At 34.7% G+C, this 23,525-nt stretch overlaps 1 protein-coding gene across 1 annotated transcript in view; it reads left to right on the top strand.

The window, feature by feature from the left end:
• Positions 1–253: 253 nt before the first annotated feature.
• Positions 254–23,525, top strand: part of LOC109098856 (low-density lipoprotein receptor-related protein 8-like) — a 95,209-nt gene continuing 71,937 nt past the window's right edge. The window contains exons 1-2 of the mRNA XM_042714169.1: positions 254–409; positions 916–1,047. Coding sequence (XP_042570103.1) covers positions 343–409; positions 916–1,047 — 199 coding nt within the window. The 5' untranslated portion in view covers positions 254–342. The remainder of the gene's footprint in view (positions 410–915; positions 1,048–23,525) is intronic.

The raw sequence follows: 23,525 nt of genomic DNA, 5'->3' as shown, positions 1-23,525 counted from the left end.
GTAAATATATTAAATAAAAATATATCTTTTAAATATATATAAATAAAAGAATAAACAAAAGAATAAGGCCTTGTTAATAATGGGGAACTTGTTTTAAATGCTAAAATTCTTACAGTAGGCCTTTTTTAACAATACCATAATTATTGCATTGTTTTGACTTCATCACGCCTCATTTGTTTGATTGCACACTATCCTTCAGTGCAGTTATTATTTATGCTCGCTTACGTTTGATGTCGTCATTGGTTCAAATATTGCCAGTGAATCTATTGGAGATTCAGTGAAGGAGCGACGCCATCCGGACGCGCTTTTGTTTGTGGATCAACACTCTGACCCGTTTCGGAAATGTGGACAGAAATTGGGAAATTAATATTTGTGCATTTTTTAGTGTCGGAACTATACTCGGCAAAAGGTTTGTTATAATCTCTTCTTGAAATGAAATCATCCGGAGCTTTTTCAATGGACTGAGTGAATGATGCTGTGTTGGTTATTTCGTGGGTGCGCGAGACTAAACATTCTTGATGCCACGGGCACATTGCAGTCTTGTTTCCACATTTCTGCCTTTAAACCCACACTAAAGCACTTATTAAAAAAAGGTAGTTAAGAACACGAGCAAATTATTAAAGGAGGATGATTTGGCAGCATTTGCATTTATTGTTTCATGAGCATCACCATCCGAACAGAAACATGTTCGTCTGAAACAGCACTGAGAGAAAGATACAGATTTGTGGGGGTTTCCTTCGTTTTCTTTGTCATGGCTTCACTGAATTGCGCGTGTAGTAATAGCATCGCCGCGTTGTGTGTTTGGATTCGCTCGGTTCAGTCATGTGTTATTGTGCAGTAGTAGATATATTGTGATGTGTGCAGGACAGGTTATCTGTCGTGGGCGACTGTAATTCTCTTCGCCGTCGTTCACAGGTGCTGAAACTGGCGCTGACACGGAGTGCGAGGATGGACAGTTTCAGTGCAACAATAAGAGATGTATTCCCACCATATGGAGATGCGATGATGATGATGACTGCTCCGACAACAGCGATGAGGAGAACTGCCGTGAGTAGCGTTCACTCACAATGACACACAGGCGAAAAGAGCAGCCGTGCATAATGAGAGGTCAACCGCAGTGTTATTAAGAGCAAACAAAACCCAGACCACACGCATCACTCGGAATTAAAAAAAAAAAAAAAACTTTTCGCTTTTGATTTAACCGACGTCTGTGCATTTGTGACAGACGACACAAGAAAACATCAAAACTATATGTATATTTAGTGTGTGTGTGTGTGTGTGTGTGTGTGTGTGCATATTAGAAACATTTTATACACAAAACACATTTATATGCCAATATGCCCATGTTTGGGGTCAGTATGATTTTTACTGCACTTATTTTATCAAAATACAGTAAAAACAATAATATTGTACAATGTTATTACAATGAATGTTATTTAAAATAACTATTTTCTATTTGATATATTTTAAAATATAGTTTATTAATGTGACGACAAAGCTGTATTTTCAGCATTATTACTGCCATCATTGTTCCCAAAGAACATTTCTTATTATTATCATTATAATGTTTCCAGTATTCTTTAATGAATAGAAAGTAAAAAAAAAAAAGCATTTATTTCAAATAGGAAATCTTTGTAAAATTCTAAATGTTATTTTCACTTTTGATCAATATTTTATATTTTATAAAAGTATATATATATATATATATATATATATATATATATATATATATATATATATATATATATATATATATATTAGCTCAGAAAATGTAATTGTATTTGTAACAGCTTAACTTTAAATATTTATTTAGCAATACTAATATTATTAGTCTATACATGTTCAAAGTCCAAGGTCATGCTCTCTTTTTACAAAGCAACTGAACAGTAACTGAAAGACTATCTGCAAATTTGAAACTTATTGCTTCTGATTTGACTGTTTTTGGAGCATAAATTATAAAAACGAAATCTGTGGAATTCAACCAGCCAGACATTCCCTGCATTGTTCTCTCATTAGACGGTTAATTGCAGTACAAGACCAATCCATGCACTTGTGTTCTGTACAGTAACTTTCTCACATACTCTACTTTTAAGAGGTTTTTGTCAAGCGTGTCTTGCCTCATTGCATCGGGTTATTTTTAAAGGCTCCAAGCTGAAAACAGGTCAAAGTGAGTGCTTGTTTTCTTAAGCAATTTATGTGTCACCGTATTGAGTTGACTGTTGTGACTGCTCCTTCAGTTGCTCTCAACAAAGGGCAGTCATGCAGTCTGATGCATGCACGTCCATGTGGGATCCTGTCTGTCATAATAGAGAAATGTTTTTTTTCCTCCAATTTTTCATTGATCCAAACACACAGTTAGGTGCTGTAGATCAAAACTTTTTTTGTCTTTGCAATAAAGTTGATGTTTTATATATATAAAATAGAACAGAATTAATTTTTTGATTATAAATAGATTAACTAGATAAATAGTTTCTTGATCCTGATCTAAAATTCCAAACCTTGTTCTAACAAATATTGTCAGAGACACCGCTGACCTCTGCCCTAATGGATTCCACTGCTGCTCCTCCATCCCATCCCAACCCCCTGTTTTCCCTTTATCCTCCCCCTATACCAGCATCCCCACCCCCATGTCAAATCCGCACGCTGTCTATATGTCCGCCTCTAATGCATTACAAGGCCATGCGTATGTATAGGATCATGTGATGAGTTCTTGATTCATGACCTGCCCTCTCCATAGCGCACACTGGCCATCGCAGCCATTTGATCGTGTGTCATGAAGATGAGTCATATTTGTCAGACTTATTGAGTCATGCTGAACTGTCTTTCTGCAGTATAAAATGATTAATAATCTGAGACTGAGAGTGTAAAATGAGTCATAAGTGATAAATGTGATAAGCAGCACATTAGGTTTCAGCAGCTATATAGCTTCAGGACCCAGATTTTACTTTCTAGCGTGACCCATAGTTGTTTATCATATACAAAAATAAACAAAAATGTCCTTAAAATCCAACATAGTAATTTATTACTATTACTTTTGGGCCATTTTTGGGTCCTGAAGCACCACACTGTGCAGCAGAGTATAGTAATAGTGATATCTGCAGTAATCTACTTTCTCAGGTTTTTTATAATGTAAAACTTGGTTAGAATATTTGGTAATAAGCACATCTTTATATACACTACACATCAAAAGTTTGGTGTCAATTTTTTTTTAATGAATGAAGTTTCATTCAGGAAGAATGCATTAAATTGATCAAAAGAAAAGACGTTTATAATGTTACTGATATATAATATTACTTTTATGTCAAATAAATGCTGTTCACTGTAACTTGCTATTTACCAAAAAAACAAACAAACAAAAAAACATTTTCATGTTTTTTGCTGAAAATTAATCTTTGCAATCACATTAAAAAGTTATTTTATATTGTAAGAATATTTCACAATATTACTCTTTTCCTGTATTTTTGATCAATAAATGCAGACCTGATGACCCATACTTGTTTATCAATTTATTATTATTCAAAATTATACAAAAATATACACATTTATTCAAAGTGATGCCCAAAAAGTCCTTAAAATTCAACATAGTAATTTATTATTATTACCTGAAGCACCATATGTAGACTATAGTTATAGTTATTTCTGGAGTAACATTAATTTCTACAAGTTTTTTTTTTTTTTTTTTTTTTTTTTTTTTTTTGTATTAGCGATATGACTAAACACAGATATTTGATCAAGATCCAAAATTCCACACCTTGTTCCACTAAAAACTGGCACAGAAACAAAAAGAGTTGAGCTGTGCCAATGTTGTTTATCCAACATTTTAACCTCTTTTTATTTAATTCTCCCATATTTTTCTCTTTTTAGTGTGATTATAATGCAAAGGGCAGGAAACCAGCTAGAATAGTTCATAAAAATCCAGTTTCAAACCATACGTGTTGCATATGTTCAAATGAGGGCTCTCTTTTTGTCAAGAGCAAAGCATTAAAATGTATTTTAAAACGGTGTCATTTTGGGATGTGATCTGGTATGAACAGTAATGACAGAGGAGGCAGAAAGTCTTCCTTCATCTCAGAGACAAGCATATGTTCATATGCGTTTCGGTGTTGGATACATTTCCTGCTGCTTTAGAAAAACAACATATTTCCAAACGATACTGGATGTGAAATTTAAAGGCTTTATATAAACTAAAAATCAACTATCACTATCACCATAGCACCGCAACCCCATGTGGTCTCAGCACAGCTGAAGCCCCCGTCTGTGGACACCTCAAGAGGCATCTTCCTCCGTCTGCCCAAAAATTATTTTGTATTTGGCTTGAGTGCGAGCCCCGTTTGTGTGTAGACTCCCACTCAGTGGTGGAAAACCACTCAAAGGCCACCACAGAGAGAGACCTGTAGGGACCAACAGAATAAAAGAGCAAAACCAGAGGAGAGTAAGATGTAAGATTTGATGAATAAGAAAACAGCAGTAATTCAAAACAGAGTGGAATGAGAAACAACCTGCAGCACTGAACAGCGATCTTTAGAGCTGGACTCTGTGCAACAGAATGTTATTAAAAAGAAAGCGTCTCTGGAAGATTTCTGTAGCAGATTGTGAAGAGCAAAGATCCTTATAATGATAAAAGGCTCATGGGATGTCTGCATTCTCATTATAGAGTTAAGAAGATGTTCACATAACTAGGCCTATCTACTGAATTTTAACTACTAAAAAAATCATTTTTTAACCCTTTCACCTTCAGAGTACTGTATATACCCTCCTAACAAAATATAACAAGTGTGTTTGTCCAAATTATGTATTACAAATAGGACTGTACAGTTATATTATACACAACTTATGCAGTTTTTGTAGCATTTAATGGTTTTTTTTTTGCTTGAAGATGCTCAGTTACTCATTTTTCTTGAGAGTTTCTTGCACTTGCAGCAGTTATGTAATTTCATTTACATACACATTTTCCAGCCTCATGCTGGCCCTTAGAATTCAGGTTAACCTGAAAGTCAAGTCAAGTCACCTTTATTTATATAGTGCTTTTAACAATACAGATTGTGTCAAAACAACTGTACAGCATTAATTAGGAAAATGGTGTGTCAATAATGCAAAATGACAATAGTAAACACAAATTTTTCAGTTAAAGGCAGTTCATCATTGAATTTAGTGATGTCATCATCCAGCTCAGTTCAGTTTAAATAGTACCTGTGCAATCAAGTCAACGATATCGCTGGAAATGAAGTGTCCCCAACTAAGAAAGCCAGAGGCGACAGCGGCAGGAACCAAAACTCCATCGGTGACAGAATGGAGAAAAAACTTGGGAGAAACCAGGTTCAGTCGGTGGGGCAGTTGTCCTCTGGCCAGACAAACCAGCAGTTCAATTCCAGGCTGCAGCAAAGTCACATTGTGCAGAGGACTGAACTGGTTCCTGTGGTCTTGTCCCGGTGGCCGTCTGAGACAAGGTCTTTATCTAGTTGTCCTGGTCTCCGCTGACTTTCAGGGCTGTAAAGGTTCTCTCTAGGTGCTGATCCACCATCTGGTCTGGATACGTACTGGATCTGGTGGCTACGGTGACCTCGGAATAAGAGAGAAACAGACTAATATTAGCGTAGATGCCATTCTTCTAACGATGTAGCAAGTACATCGGGTGTTATGGGAAGTGTTCCTGGTTCCAGTTGACCTAATTAATGCAGTCTAAAAATATTTTAATGGATTTCAATATTAGAAGCATATTAGTGTGTTATGTGTAAGCCAGGTGTGTCTGCCTCTCGAACAATGTTAGGTAGGTTATTCCAGAGTTTGGGTGCTAAATAGGAAAGGATCTGCCACCCGCAGTTGATTTTGATATTCTAGGTATTATCAAAAAAGAGTTTTGAGAACGCAGCGGACGTGGAGGACTATAATGCAACAAGAGCTCATTCAAATACTGAGGTGCTAAACCATTCAGGGTTTTATAAGTAATAAGCAAGATTTTAAAATCTATGCGGTGTTTAATAGGTAGCCAGTGCAGTTTTGACAGAACCGGGCAAATATGGTCATACTTCCTGGTTCTAGTAAGAACTCTAGCTGCTGCATTTTGGACTAGCTGGAGTTTGTTTATTAAGCGTGCAGATCAACCACCCAGTAAAAGCATTACAATAATCTAACCTTGAGGTCATAAATGCATGAATTAACATTTCTGAATTTGACATTGAGAGCATAAGTTGTAGTTTAGATATATTTTTTTTTAAACGGAAAAATGCAGTTTTAAATGCATGCTAGAAACGTGGCTTTCTAAGGAAAGATTGATATCAAATAGCACACCTAGGTTCCTAACTGATGACGAAGAATTGAAAGAGCAGCCAGCAAGTCTAAGACAGTTCTAGGTTATAACATGCAGAGTTTTTAGGTCCTATAATTAACACCTCTGTTTTTACCGAATTTAGCAGTAAGAAATTACTCGTCATCCTGTTTTTTATATCGACTATGCATTCTGCTAGTTTTTCAAATTGATATGTTTTGCCGGGCCACAAAGAAATATAAAGCTGAGTATCATCAGCATAACAGTGGAAGCTAACACAGCGTTTCCTGATGATATCTCCCAAGGGTAACATGTAAAGCGTGAAGAGCAAAGGCCCTAGAACTGAGCTTTGAGGTACTCCATACTGCATTTGTGATCGATATGATACCTCTTCATTCTCTGCTACGAATTGATGGCGGTCATATAAGTATTATTTGAATCATGCTATTGCACTTCCATTAATGCCAACAAAGTTGTCTATTCAAAAGAATGTTGTGGTCAATAGTGTCGAATGCAGGGCTAAGATCCAATAGCACTAATAGAGAGATACAACCACCATCAGATGATAAGAGCAGGTCATTTGTAACTCTAATTAGAGCAGTCTCAGTACTATGATACGGTCTAAATCCTGACTGGAAATCCACTGATACCATTTTTCTCTAAGAAGGAATATAATTGTGAGGATACTACCTTTTCTAATATCTTGGACAGAAAAGGGAGATTCAAGATCGGATACATGTTGTTGGTTTAGATGATTTAACAAGTTTATACAATTCTTCCTCTCCTACAGTACAGAATGAGTGGAATTGTTCCTCAGGCAATCTATAGCACCCTATCTGATGCGATACTGTAGCTGACAGCTGCATGGTTACAATTTTATCTCTAATAGTATCGATCTTGGAAGTAAAGTAGTTCATAAAGTTATTACTGCTGTGTTTTTGGGAAATGTCAACACCTGTTGATGCTTAATTACATTAATTTAGCTACTATATTGAATAAACACCTGGGGTTATGTTTGTTTTCTTCTAAAAGAGAGGAAACGTAATCAGATCTAGCAGTTTTTAATGCTTTTCTGTAGGATAGGGTACTTTCCTGCCAAGCAATATGAAATACCTCTAGTTTTGTTTTCCTCCAGCTGAACTACATTTTCTGGGCTGCTCTCTATAGGGTGTGAGTGTGCTCATTATACCACGGTGTCAGACTGTTTTCCTTAATCTGCTTAATCTTCCTAACTGTATCTAAAATTCTAGAAAAGAGAGAGTCTATAGTTTCTGTTACACCATCAAGTTGTTCTGAGGTTTTGGATATGCTACGGAATTTAGATAAATCAGGAAGATTACTTACAAAGCAGTCTTTTGTGGTAGAAGTGATGGTTCTACTATACTTGTAACAAGGAGTAGAATTTACAGTTTTAGCTATATGAAGTTTGCACAAGACTAAATAATGATCTGATATATCATCGGCTGCATAATTTCAACACCATCAACATCAATCCCATGTGACAGTATTAAATCTAGAGTATGATTTCAATAATGAGTAGGTCCTGAGACATGTTGTCTAACCCCAATAGAGTTCAGAATGTCTATGAAATCACAATTTCACTTTCTTGATGCATGTTCCTGGTTAATTCCACAGAACGCAGTGCACATTATTAAAATGGTCTACTATTAATAATAGATGTCTAATATTAATTTAAAATGTTTTACAATTTACATTTGGCATCACTGTAATGCAAAGTCCGCATTGTCATTCGTATTACTGTAACATGGATTAGCATTTGTTGTACTGCCTTTACTAATGCAAAATAATTTTTTTAATGATTACAAAACTGTATTTGAACTGGAAAAAAAGTCTTTACAGTAATGAGAATTCATGAAAATTATTAAAGAAAGCAAATACCAGTATTAAGTATTGCATCTGGTAAAAGTATTACCAGATGCAATACTTAATAGTGAAATTAAATAATATAATGAAATTTTGGGGTGAAAAGATTTAAATAGTCATGAAAATATCATCACAATGTAAAAAAAAAAAAAAACAAGTACAGTATATGTTTCATATTTCCACCCCCTTCTTTCAAATGAAAAAGAAAAATCCAGAAAAATCTATAATGTTTCTTTTACCCAAGTCTGATTCCTACACTGAGTAACCAGTTTCAGATTTGACTCATATAAGTCTTCACATTTGAATACCTGTGCATTAGTCCTTTGTGGGGTATGTGTTCTTATCCCTACAGCAGATTATCAGTCTGAGAGGTGTCTCCCCCTCCTGTGTGATCTGGGTTCATGAGCCAGCGCCTCGATGAGGCTATTAGGAAGTCAGTGGTTCAAATCCACCCATTATCTGTGATTAGTCAGGGTGATGCTGCGGGAAGATTAGTGCATGCTGAGTAGGAGAGCTTAACATTGACATCAAAAAATAGCACAGAATCAGCTCACACCTATTTACCTTATGCAGAAAACATATCTGTTTCATATATGCTCTTGTGCGTTCTTGAAAATCTTGAAAAGTGTTATGCTAATATTCTTAGAGGGCAAACTGGATATGGATCTAGTTTCTCATATATCAGTCAAACATCTGTTAAACACTTTTTAAAGTAACACTGAGCAACACCACTGCATTCTTAAAAATAAAGGTTCTTTGTTGGCATTGACCGTTCCATAAAGAACCTTTAAGATCCATGGAGTTTTTCAATTCCCCAAAAAGTTCATCTTGAAAAAGATCTTCACACTAAGAAACATTTTTTCTTTTAAGAACTGCTCACTGAAAGGTTCCCAAAATGGCTCTCCTTTTGAAACCTTTATTTTGAAGAGTGTTAATGAAGTTTCTAGGTTTGGTAAGCGCAAAATACAAGTCAAAGTTCATCTGAAAGGAGGCAGTCACACTGTCTGCCTCATTTACCCGTCAATGGAATAATGCTCGCCTATCGTGTTCACAAATGTTCCATGAGTTTGGGTCAGACTGTTGAAACATACAGACTAAATTGCAAAGTAAACAGCTCACCCACTCAGATATCATCACTTTCAGTCACATCTGAATCAAACTGATCTTGAAATGATGATCTGTTAGTAAGCACTCAGCTCTGTTAAATTAAAGCTGCACCTCTGTATCCGCGGCCATCATGACACCTGTAGTGTTTACAGAGGAGTTATTGACTAGTGGTCCAAAAATAAAGTGGCTGTTAAAAAGAATCTATCTACAGCTATTTTTTCCACTAGCCAAATGCATGTAAATGATGCTGTTTATACGAGGGGAAAATCATTCAGACAGTAGGCGTCTGTTTACATTTGGGATTTCTTTAGTCTTGTGAGAGGTGGCCGTTAAATTCATATATTTCTTAATGATTTCTGTAAATCATTTCTTAGTTACTGGAGCAAACACTACATAAATACACAATGCATCTGGTGAGAGTGATGCTGGTCAGGTCCATATGATGAGTTTAAGGATGAATGTGTTGAAAACATTTTCAGGTTATAATCTGGCCCTTAAAATCCGAAAAAAGAAAAAGCCTATTTTTAGGATTTTTAATATTTATTTTTTACTCTGTGATATTATTTTCTGGACATTTATGCAACTGTAATTCCCAAAGTCTCATTCCTATACTGCATCTAGACATTTTAGTTTTGAGTTTGTTCTCATTGTTGCAAAGTACTTTTTGTATTCCAGTAAGTAAAGTAAGTTTATTTGTATTGTGCTTTTCACAATACACATTGTCACACATCAAAACAGTTTTACAGAAAATCATAATGTTAATGTTTATAATATCTTAATATTTTCATGCCTTATAATTGCATTTAGCAGTTTAGAGCTGAGCTATGGTTACATTATGCAGCAAAATAATAATCAGGCAGTTGAGATTTGCTATATAAATTAGTTTGTTATATTAACATATCCTTTATACTTTTAATATATTATTTAATTAGCATAAGTCTAAGGCAGTACAATAAATATTACAATGATGTCTGTGTGTGTATAGATATATATATAGATATATATATATATATATATATATATACACACTTACAGTCGAACCAAAATTTATTCACACACCTTCAACATTTCACAAATTATCACAGTCACAAATTTAATCTTGATAATGTCAGATAACACTTAAGCAAAACATGGTCAGGTCAAAGTGTCTAAATCATTTTTGGTCCCAGATTTTTATCAATTTCACTGGTAGTATGAAGATTTTCTGGGTATAATATGTCACAGTTTACTTTATGTTGCTATACTCACTTACATGAACTATAATAATTATTGGTTTGACTGTGTGTGTGTGTGTATATTGTCACGGGGTGAAGAAACACTCGACAAGAGATGCGTGAATTAACAGCCCCGATATATATATATATATATATATATATATATGTGTGTGTGTGTGTGTGTGTGTGTGTGTGTGTGTGTGTGTGTGTGTGTGTGTGTGTGTGTGTGTGTGTGTGTTTTTCTAATGAAAGTAACAAGGAATATTTTTTATTTCTTTCTTATGATATTGTCTCAAAGGTTATGATTATAGTGTTTATGCTTTGTTTTCCTGCGCACATGTAATTGCAAAGAATTTGCAGTGATTAGTCTCTGATCTGTGTTATTAATTTAATAACACACTAGATCAATAACACATTCTTTATGACCGAGAGTTCTGGAATGCACAGATCAGTATAGAAATGCAGAACTGTTGTGATTTCAGCACCACTGACTACCATCTGTGTTATTTATCTGCTTTCATACAAAAATGGAAATTTATCTCAGAACCCCTTATTATCTTCCGACATTGATTTTTCTCTCTTGAAATCTATCCATTCCATTACAGATATGTTGAAAATGAGATGAAACTGACATAAAAAAAAAAGAAAAAACGTAATATCTCTATGCAGACTGAATTTGAAATATCTTTTGAGATCAAGAAAAGTCGAACAGTCCTCCACAACACAGACTTCAAAGACTCACTCCAGTCTTTTATGAAAGCACAATTTCTGGTGGCTCAGTCTTTCATCCACTTGCTATTTGTTAACTACTGTGCTTAACAGGAATCCATAATATTGATCTACTAAAATGCTCTTTCTGTGTCACATTATCAAAGAGATGCAAGAGGTTTCTGACGATGAATTGGTACACGCCTCTTCTTGCTGGAGACATTTTTGCTTTCAGTGTGGACAGACATATTACTTCTCACTGAAAACTTACTTTATGTTCTTTATTACCATATGGTTTGGCCACGGTGTAACATGTAATGTTGTTTCAGGCAATTTTACACTGGTGTTAATTCATTGTGTGTATTGCCATCTCTGGTTTTTTGGCTGCATTACAGCATACAGGAAAACAATCTAACTACGTATTGTCTCTTGATTTCCCCAATATTGTCTTATTGGTCATATGATAATGAGGGCCAACCAGAAAACTACATTGCTTTGCAGATCTGGTTTTATGTGATTCAGCAGAACAAAGCCATAGAAATGACCTAATCCTGACTGACCCATTTATTATTAATGCTAAATTAACGGTATGTCTTCGACTATGCACATTATTGCTAGTGGGCTTAATTATGTAAGTGAAACAGAGCTTCTTGTTTGCCAACATTCTCTGATGCCATGTCAGCTGCTCATTATAACAGTATTGCTGTCTTGCTTTGAAAGTGAATAATGAAAAAAAAAAAAAAAATGGTGTAGGATTTACTTGAAAAAAGCCATGAAACCATTTTTACTCAGACATTTCAGTGAATTTAACTGCATGTTTTCAAGTATATGCTCCACATATTTTTTGTTGGATTTAGTTAGAAATTCTCAAGCAAAGTTTACTTACTCTATTTCAAAGTAAAGTTTATTTACACACACACACAAACATAATAAAGTTTATATATATATATACATATAATATATATATATATATATTATATATATATATATATATATATATATATATATATATCTGAACATAAGTCAATATCATTTAACGGACAACATTTTCTCTGAAAAATATTTCTGAATTATTGTAAATGTATTCGTTCATTAAAAGAGAAGACAAAATAAAAAACAAATACATCTTCCTATCTTCTGTCCGCAATTCTTTTACTCTGCAAAAGCAAAAGAACAGAGTTAAATAACATTGCTAACAAGCAATCAGTACTGGTTAATTAGTATTGCACAGGTTGTACAGCGAGTATCGAAATATCCATTTCATTCAAATGGTCCTCAATCTGTAGATGTACATTAATGTCCAGCTCTTCAAAACAACACACACCGTAGGCTATTTATTAATGATTCATTGAATCAAGCTCTATTTTAGCACCTTCAAGGCTAAAAGAGATACAAATCAAAAAGCAGACTCAATCAAAGTGCACTGTATATTGTTAATCTGTGAAAGAAATATACTTACATGGCAATCGTTTTCAACATAGATGTAGTACGCTAACTCTCAGCTGATTGCATTGGCTAAGGTAATTGGCTAATCAGCTTGTTAACTCAGCTCAGTTAGCTATATTAATAGTTTAACTTAGTAACATGTTAACTTGGTTATCCATGTTTATATCAAAACAAAAATACAGTATGTTAGCAAGTGTTTTCCTGAATCCTTTCTTAAAACATTCATGAAAAACATTCTTAAAAGGAATATATTTAAAAAGTAATAATAATGTTATTAATGGCTTTTTTAATGTGTGACGGGTTGTTTTTGTGTGTGTGTGTGTGTGTGTGTGTGTGTGTGTGTGTGTGTGTGTGTGTGTGTGTGTGTGTGTGTGTGTGTTTGTTTTTTTGTTTTTTGTGAACGACTCAGAATGTTTTTTGCTGGGAAAATCAAAAGGATGTGACATTTACACACGTTCCCGAGAACCTCTCTTCTGAAACGAATGCTTATGCAATGTTCAGGTTAATGCCGACAGAGCTATTCTGTACTGTAATGTCAATGTGTCATGCAAGGAAAAGGGATTTATTCAAGCTATCACATAGCCAGATTTATATAATCTATAATCGCAAACATACTTAATAATCAAGTTATCATAATAGTATAATTTTAATTACATTGACATGATGTCTGTTAATAACAGAGCTGGTTTAAACACAACTCTATGATCAGATGCTTTCATAACTGCTGTTTTCTCACCGCTATCATTTTTGTCTGGATGTTCGTTAACAGTATATCGCTGCAAAGGATTTTTCCAACTTCTTTTTACTAATAAACAAAGACAGAAAAAGTGTTAACAGTATATCAGTACCAGCTGAACGTGAGAGTCTGGACTTGTAACGTTAACAGTATATCGGTGCTGGGGCAGGAGTTGTAGTTGGGAGGGAGAGCACCCTCAATACCCATGGCTGAAGGCCCTTGAGCAAGGCACTGACCCCCCAGTTTCCAACTTCTTTTTCACGGTGTTTTCACTATGGGTTAAATGCAAGCACCAATTTCGAGTAACCTATCGCTGCAAAGGATTTTTCCAACTTCTTTTTACTAATAAACAAAGACAGAAAAAAAAGGATTTTTCCAACTTCTTTTTACTAATAAACAAAGACAGAAAAAGAACTTTGTCGTGAGTATATCTGTGCAATGAATCACATTCAGTCTCTTGTAGTGTTATGGGACGAGGAGCACAAAGAAATAAGTTGCTGGCTGCAGTTCACTTAACAGCCACAGGTCGCTAATAACAATGGTTTCTGAATTCTACATAAAGCCCCTTTAAGAATAAAAATCTTCTTAACTGCTAACTTGAGAATAAAGTTAAGAATATTTTGTATTCTCAGAAAACGTTTTGTAAGAATGTTCTTATCTTATTCTTTATCTTTTTTTTTCTTAAAGACTGTTCTAAAGATTGCTCCAAAGGCAAAACACTTGAAAAGAATGTTCTGAAAAAGAATTTGTCTAAAACTCTTAAAAAATAAATAAATAAATAAAAAAGCCTAAAATACCCAAAGGTAAGATGTTAAATGAATTTAGTGGGTTGTTTTAAACACTAAGCATTACAACATAACATTAAATACATATAATACATAATTCTATGAGGGGTGTGCACAAGTACTGAGTGACACCATTGATTGATAATGTAAATAATGATCGCTCTTGATTAGTTATGCATGACATGACTTTCTACTGATTTAGGAATTCAGTAACAACTCCACAAAAACCGACTCAAATGGGGACCTTGTTCGGACACACTCACATGCAAAGATACATGACACATTCACTCTAGAACAAGTGCAATTGAATGCAACAGACCACTTCATCTTGAGACAGCTTATTTAAGAATAATTACACCGAGCATTAAAAATGTGACTCTGAGTGCTGAACTCCCATCAAACGAGTTGCAAAGAAAATAGTGTGTTTGGGCACCATACTCTAAACGATTGATGATCACACACTCCCAGACATTCAAGCTATTCCAAACACAACAAACTCATGCAGAAATGTACCTTGTTGTAGACGCATGACAAATGAAAACAATATGTGTTCTGAAATAAGCTCAAAATATCACACTTGTCTGACATCCACCGACAGGACAGATTCATGGTCAGAAGCTAAAAAGTCATTATATGCATGATTTTCTGCAAATCGTTTTTTTCCCTGCAATCTGTCAACTCCGACTGCCCAAATCTGCAGACTGAAAGGTACTTCTGTGAACCTAGAATGATTTTTCTTTGGCATCGCTGTGAACCCCCCATCCCAAACTTATTGGAATGTATCTCCTCATCTTTTATTTATCTTTATCTTAAGAAATGCCTTAACTTCTTTCTCATGAATCAAATCTTAATCTTAATTGTACAAACTTGATTGTGCCTCAAGTGATTGTGGCAAGGTCCTATAGAGTAGAGCTCCCTCCTCCACCTGCAAAACTATCATTAAACCACCTTCAAGGGTGAAATCCATCCTGGAGGAGCAGAACAGACAGTTCACTGACTGACTGCTGAAACTTTATTCAGTGCATCTCTAATGTTTGGGCTGTAATGCCAGATGGCAGTATGCCCCCTGGCAATCACCATTTGACCCCCGTGAGGCTCCGTTTGACCCCTGTGAGGCTTGTGCTCAGTGATCAAAGCTCCTCTGAGCTCTGCCTGGAGGAGACGCAGTCAAAGTGCATCATTGTTGAGGAAAGCTGTGCTGAAACCTGCCCAGAGAAGAAAGGGTGTTAAAAGCTGTGTTTTCATCTAACGTCACCATTAGACTAAACAGAGCAGCTGTGGCAGATGAAATGACGTTCTTCGTCATTTATCGCAAACATATTGCAAGGCCTGAGGTCAAAACAAAGGAGAATGCAGATTAACAATTACCACCAATTTGTCAGTGGTGAAGTATTACACCCTCTAGAAACAAATCGATTGAGTCGATTTGCTGTTAAGCATAAGGCGGGATCTGTGATTTTTAGAGGTGCTCTGTTTTCTGTGAGTAGAGATTGTTTGGAGGCTTGTTTGATGTTTGAATGCCACTGCTTAAATGATGTCTGTAGGAAACAGCCCACACAATTATGTGCACTTTACTAATCAAACATGTTCACACCGCACATCCACACATGCAGACTCATTATTCTTAGGTTAAACTAGCATCAACACTTTTATATGTTTGATCAAATACTTGTAGGATGGAGATCTCCAACCTAGCCGCTTTTCCACTTTCAGGCCAGTGTGAGCCAGGGCTAACAACGAGCCGTGCTGGGCCAAAAGCTTCAGACCTCAAGCTGTGAGGCCAAAATCAAGCTGTGTTTCCACTGTAGGACCAGCGCTACTGTAAAACCCACCCTTAACATGTCTACCTGAAGCAAATGTCACACAACCCCACCATTTCACCAGCGAGGGGAAAAATGAATTAAAACTATAACTATATCAACTAACTAACTATAAAGACTTCAGCAACGATATTTATATACCAATGATTTACGATAAAAAAGTAATGTATTTATTTGTTTCAGCATGCTAAATCAAACTGATATTAATAGAAAAAATTTGACAAAGCCTTGTATGTTTACATCAAATTTCTTTAAGAAGAATAAGCATTTATATAAATTTTCCACAATGTATGAGCGCTGTCTTCCGTTTCACTATACGGGACGTCTCAAAGCAACAGGGAGAAAAGCTCACAGACAGAAATCCAGAGAGTTTACCAGAGTTACACAGAGTGCATGAAATCTATGATGTATTCAGATGCAGAAGTCAACAAAGACAAGGGGAAAAGGACAGAACAAATGTGAAACCAAATAAATGCATGATTATAATTAGAGCCCGACCGATATGGGTTTTTGAGGGCCTATGCAGATACCGATATTTGGGTGTAAAAAAGGCTGATAACGATACAGTATATACATAAACAGAATATATATATATATATATATATATATATATATATATATTATATATATATATACGTATATATATATATATGTATATATATACATATACATATATATGTATATATGTATATATATACATATATATATATATATATATATATATACATACATATACATATATGTATACATATATACATATATACATATATTTTTTTTTTTTTTTTTTTTTATCAATGATCACTCAAATGTGGTGATCAAACACTTATAATGACATGACTAAGATATATAAAAGCCAGTATAAAGGTAATATAAAAATAAACTTTATTATCCAAAATGAGTGAACATCAGTGAACTTAACAGGAAATTTGAAGTTTAGTCAGCTTTATTTCAGTTCCATTTAACTTTACGTTGAATGTTGAATGTTATTTCACTTCGGAACATTCATTCACAGATTTGCGCTACGCCACTGTCTTCACACACAGACAAAACTTAATAGATAAGTGTGACATTATATACCTCTGTAAATAAATACAATTTAAATTCGCATCTCACACACTTTAATGCCCTTTGAATGTAACATGTACGCTCCCTTCAAACTGGAATCATGGCAGAATATCCAGTGATGTCCACTTCGCATGGTCAAAATGAACAAACCTCTGAGACATACAAAATGTGCAGAAAAACCACACCCAAACCACAAATAATAAAAACCGCTGCTTAATAGCATTGCGTCTCACCAACTAAGTTACAAGTTGACAACGTTGCACAAAATCAACATAGCACTAAATCGGTAAATCACCATTCAGACTCAAGCCACCACCGCACAAATGAAGCAAAGACACCACTCGAATGCTGCTGCCTGAACAAGAGACCTCCTTACTGAATTGAAAGGGTTGTCACTATCTCGCTAACGTGGTGGTGGATCTCCACCAAATTCAGGGGATCCCTTCAGCTAAAGGAGCCCTCTCGAACGCATCTCAAAATACCCACCCCACAGATAGCAAGTAGCCTGTAGCATCGCATATAATACATTTCTGCCTTATACTCACAAGCATTAAATGCAATAGTGCACAACCACTTTTTTTCAGCGGCTTTGGTTTTCCAAATAGGGATTTTAAAAAGTTTTTGTTAAAGAGTTACAAGCCATGAACCAAACCCATCAGCTACAAAGTCGATTAAAACAGTACAAACTTGATTTGAAAGAAAAGGAAAAAGTTATAAGACAGAGTACTTAACGGCTTTAGAGAGGGAAAGAATCATGTGTACTGTACTTTTTGTATTTTTTCTGCTGTAAATTATTTAACAATTTGAAAGTTGGTGACCAGTTTTGCTTTTATTTGATTATATCTCATAGCTCTTTTATTTTTATTGTTACAGCCAATAAGCAATAAGTATAAATATTTATTGCCTGGCTGCTTCAATGGCTGCATGTAGCCATTGTGCAGATAAAATCTTCAGTTCAGTAATACTGAGGCAGGAAATTGATTGTTCAGTGAAGTGTAATGAATTTGGACCCATGCCAGTGCAGTTATAGCACTTCCTTCGACCTACTACTACAATACTGTGTGCAGGTTCATACAACCATAAAAAATGTCTGAAGCCTTAAAAATGCCTAATACCGAACTTCCTTCACTTCCTTTATACCCACTAGTCACTGCGTAGTCCAATGTGTAGTTTTGCACATCCCTAGTTCAATAAACTTGAGAAAACCCTCTTTAAATAGCATTAAAAGAATGGTTTGATGACAGTAGATTTTATTTTTTTTTTTTTTACAGTGCTTCACGTAAATGTGTATTTTATTATAACCTCTCTTGAGAGACCATTAGAGAAGCGGCAGCAGAAAATTACCACTGGGAGTATTAAAGTACACACATTATCAAATCCTCATAGTACTATAGTGGTAGATATATCTCTCCAATCCTATTTTACAAGCACAAATACACACAAGTAAAATAAACCAAATGTGTAAGTAACTATCAGCATCTGTGATAATAAAATATAATTCTTAATTTCCGTCAGGCTGCCAAATATTGATTTTGCATTGTTGATTGTTTTGCATTGTTGAGGATAAAAGTAAGAGGGAATCTGGCTTAGATGTGAAGCCATGTCATGGGTTTAAATTCTGATATGTGTAGCATGTCCAATCGTGTGATAGAGACATTTTATGGTTTTAGGATTACACAAATAAACATGATTGGGGACATGCTTTTCTCTGGAGCGGGTATTCAAAGCTCCAGGTATTTCAAATTGTCCCTAAGCCCTAATTCTGGATCAGACTCCTGTTCAAATCCTGTAGTATTATACATGGGAGTAAGAGGAAATGAACGAGAGAGAGAGAGAAAGAGAGAGAGGCCGAGAAGTTAATTGTAGTCTCAGTTATTGCTTTGCCATTAATCTTAGCCTGGATTCAGATGAACAGTGCACAGAAAAATTTTTTTATATATATAAATATATATATATATATATATAATATATATATATATATATATATATATATATATATATATATATATATATAGTTGTTTGCTCTTATTTGATCATGTCCTCAAATTTAAACCTTGATTAATCAATGAAATAGAGTGCTTGTTTTTAAAATACACCACAATGATACTCAATCAATCTGATACATTTTTGGTAGACTACTGTTGCTTAATTAATCTTCTAAATAATCAGTAGATTGTCTACACCGACTAAGGTTTATTGATTCCAGGAGTTTTACATTAGCAAGTCACAAGAATAATGGTGTGATATGATAAAAGGAAAAACACAGAGCACACAAATATTAGCTCAACAAACCTGTTAGGTTAGGTTGTTGGGTTACTTGTTTGATTGCTAATTGTCAAAATTATTGCAGGTTACTTGATTAACAAGATTACTCAGTCATTTATCAAAATAATCATCAGTTTAATCAGTTACAAAGATAAACAATGAAAGTTACTCAAATATCAGTATAGTTGTCAGGTTACATGTTTGCTCTATTAAATAGTCATCAGTTTACTTGCTTTCCAATCTGTATAATGTGGATTATTCAATTAATCAATAAACTTGTTTGGCTCAATTATCAGGATGTATCACAAAAATCTACTTGATTAAACACCAGAATTTAACGGCAGATTACTCGATTATAAATAGGTACTCGAATAATTGACTAAATTGACTTTTTAGATTACTCAGTTGTCACAGGTTCCTCGATTAACCATTACAGCAGTTATTAGATTGCTTGCTTTCTAAACTGTACAATGTGTATAACTCGATTAACCCTTTCAGTCATAAATTTAAAATATTCTAGCTGGACCCCCAGCGTGAGTTTTTTTTTTTGAGGCATCTGTTATTTTAGAACATATCGCCACCTTTTTTAATTGACTAAGCATCATGCTTTTCATGTGACACACCGCTACCACAATAGTGCTGTATTACTGATGTTTCCGTTTTAATTCATTTTTCTTTTTCATCCAAAATATTCACTTGGTAACTATGTCATGAAATGATATTCTGCTTTTCAAATACGTGTAAGTAAACTTTATAGTTACCTACACAATGTGCATCTGATGTGAATAAAACACGTTGTCAAAATGACAGAAATGAAATATTAAGTATGATGCCTTCATGTACTATCAGAATTATAGTAAATAAGTCTGAGATAATTTTAATACTCTGAGATAATTTTGATACCAGAGTTTAAGTTAGTCAGGCCATAAACTTTAAAAATGACAGAGGAGAGAAATATAGCTATTGTACTGATAAGTTTTATTTCCCCCACAACATCTACATTGCTTTCTCTTGTCATTACAGTCATGCATATTTAAGTATATAAATAGCCATTTGTTACAAAATGTGACCAAAATTTTGGCATTTTCAGCAAGCTGGATAACCAGATGCTATATTTTATTAACAATCTGTTGGATATTGATTAAATAGTTCCTATACAATAGGCTTTAATATAATTTCCCCAATAAATGGGCAAGAATGAACTCATGAATGAGCCATCCTCCATGATTGCGCTTCTTTCTGAAGACAAAGCACGTAATACGAGCAAACTCGTAATTGCAGCTTGAGAAATGAGAAGTAGATCATTTCTGATAGCACATGAAGGCAGCGTTATGGGTATTTTAAAATGTAATATAATTTAAATATAGGTATTTATTTTTTGGAATCTGATTACATAATCCAGATTACATGTAATTATTTATTACCCAACACTGGATGCACTGAACGTTTTATACTTCAGGGACCAGCCTAGAGTGATCATAGCCTTGTGATTGTATGTGTCAAAGGGTTAATGATCAAAATTGTTAGACAACTGGTGGATTAGCAAGATATGCAACACAGTAATACTTGCTCACCAGACTGTATGTCACAGAACATGCATTTTATTGTCAAAAGAATCATCAGATTACTCAATTACCAGCTCTACTCTAAACAAAGGTCTGTGGTTTGTACTTGGATTCTCAGAGGGTCCTTTTGATTTCTGCTCTAATGAAACAGGGATTTGTGAGTGTTTGCTAACAATAGAGCAGGAGAGTGGAGTATCAGAAGAGGCGCAGGGAGGGATTTCTGAACTGTAGAAGCTCTTCTCACTCGTCACTGATGCCCAGACACACTGCTGCAATCCTGCCTAATGCGATTTCATTCCTCAAATGCACACCATTTCATTTCAGGGATGATATTTACCAATGAAATTGCTTGGGCTGAATTTGAATGGGAGACTCAGAAAAAGGCTATTTCAAAAAAACAAAACAAAAAAAAAAAACTATTTTTGTTTTGTGTATGTTGTTACATTGTGTGGGAGTAAAATATGTGTACTCCCATGTCTCAATCCTCTGTTTTCAGATACTGCTCAGACTTTATTTTGTACTTGAAAGTGCTCAGGTTCACTGCAGGTTAGATAGTCTGTTGTTACAGAGTTATATTTTTGGGCCTGTGTTGGTTCATCTCAGGCTTTGTCTTTTAAATCATGCTAGAACACACAATAATGGAAGACTGCAGGACCAAAACAAGATGTAGAAACGGATAGATGTTCACTTGTCTGCCCTGTTTGACAGAAAGGAGAAGCGTATCTGGCTGACGGTGGGCAGGCCTCGGGTGATTACAGCGTCCAGATTGAGCTGGCCAGGCAGAACCCTATTTCTTATCTGGAGGTGAAACTCAAAGGACTGTAGCCCATACAAACTTGCTATTGGGTTATGATGTGCGGTACTGCTTTATATCTGATATATCTGGTTAAAAACTTCAGGACTTTTACATTTCTGCTAAAAATTGAATTAAAAGTCAGTAAATCTGATTAAATAGATATGGGTTAGGGTTGAAAATATGTCATCAAATTGTGAAAAATAATAAAAGGGTGAATTTATTGTTTTTAGACACTTAATTGCATGTATTATAGTTTGAATTTATATTAAATGCATTTTTTTGACCCACTTAAGTAGGTCTTAAGTACATCTTTATATGTAGTTTCAGAATTAAGTATGGTTAAAGTGTACTGTTGAATTAACTGACAAGCATTGATGGTAAACTAAAATATACTTTAATGTTATTTTTATTAAAACGTATCACATGAAATCCAAATATATTTATAATTACACATTTGTATGATGAAATTGCAATTTATTTCTTTTAAAATTAGGGATGCGCCAATCCAATTTTTTTTTCTTATCTATCATATGTTGTTGCCTCATTTAAAAAAAAAAAAAGCGCTATACTTTAAAATAGATGTCTTTTAATTTTCTAGTATTGATTTATATATAAATATATATATATATTTTTTTATAACAATACAAATAGTAATTTTTAACATTTTACCAGATTTAGTGCTACACTTTTATTTGTTCCCCACTAAATAATGTTTTTTCACTCAGTGTTTGGATTTATAAAGTTATTGTGCACTGATTTTTCTAGAAAAGCTTTTGATGCTGAATTATTCATTACCTAGTTTATAATATATTTTTGTCATAGAATAAAAAGTCTGTATTTAGTAGATTGTGAAAGAGTGAAAACCATATCCACAAAAATATAAAAAAAAAATAAACATTTCAACAAAAAGAGAAAGTAGAAATCGATACAACTATTTAAAGGGTTCACCATGTTGTGCTGCTTTAGAGAAGAGGAAGAGAAAACTAGGGGTGCACAAAAAAATCTGTTCATATATGAATCGCAATTCTGTCTTCTAACGATTCTAATGGATTCACAAGTTTCAAAACCAATGTTCTAAAGCAGGTGTTCTCAAGTACTGTTGTGGAAGTACAGGCGTTCCTCTCGTTGATAGCAGAGGATCAGATCAAGCGAGAGCTTTATGGGGCGATGCAGAATAAAAAAGTTTTTTTAGGAGTCGTGGTAGTAGAGGCGGCGCAAATTTAACATCATGTGAATAATCCCACCCACTCTAAAGTGATACTAAACTACAGTGGAAATGCAAGCCGAGTCGTGCCATACCGTACTGAGCCGTGCCGAGCCGAGTAGTACCACACACTGGAAAAGTGCCATAAGAGTCGTGCTTGCACAGGTTCTGTGCGATCCTCTTCATTAATATCCTCTGTGTCTCAATCAGGCTCAAATAGATAAGCAATATAGAGGACATCATTGTTTTCAATACAACCGGAGCACATTCTGAGCTTGAGGGGCGGGATGTTCAGACATGCTCTGGAGGCAGTTTAGCAAGTCACAAGACACTGAGCCAGAGCATGAACACATATAGACTGCACCCCATAAACACAATCAAGCCTAGAAAAAAAAACAGTCAACCACCCCTTTAAAAGATAAAAACTACACTGGTATCAGATTGGATCGGTATGAGCCAATACTGAACCCCAAATATCGGAATCAGTATTGGAGGCAAAAATGGAGGATTGGAGCATCCTTATCCCTATTTAAAAAATACATTTTAAATGTAATATCAAACAACACACACAATGTTACATTATTATAAACCATCATAAAAGTGTACTCTCTTTTAGAACAGTTTTGTGGACTTTTTATTTAATTTCAGTAATATTAAATTATCTG

This window comes from Cyprinus carpio, chromosome A2 (assembly GCF_018340385.1).
Source record: "Cyprinus carpio isolate SPL01 chromosome A2, ASM1834038v1, whole genome shotgun sequence".
NCBI lineage: Eukaryota > Metazoa > Chordata > Actinopteri > Cypriniformes > Cyprinidae > Cyprinus > Cyprinus carpio.
Note: the sequence above shows the minus strand (reverse complement) of the source record. Positions and strands in the feature narration are given on the sequence as shown.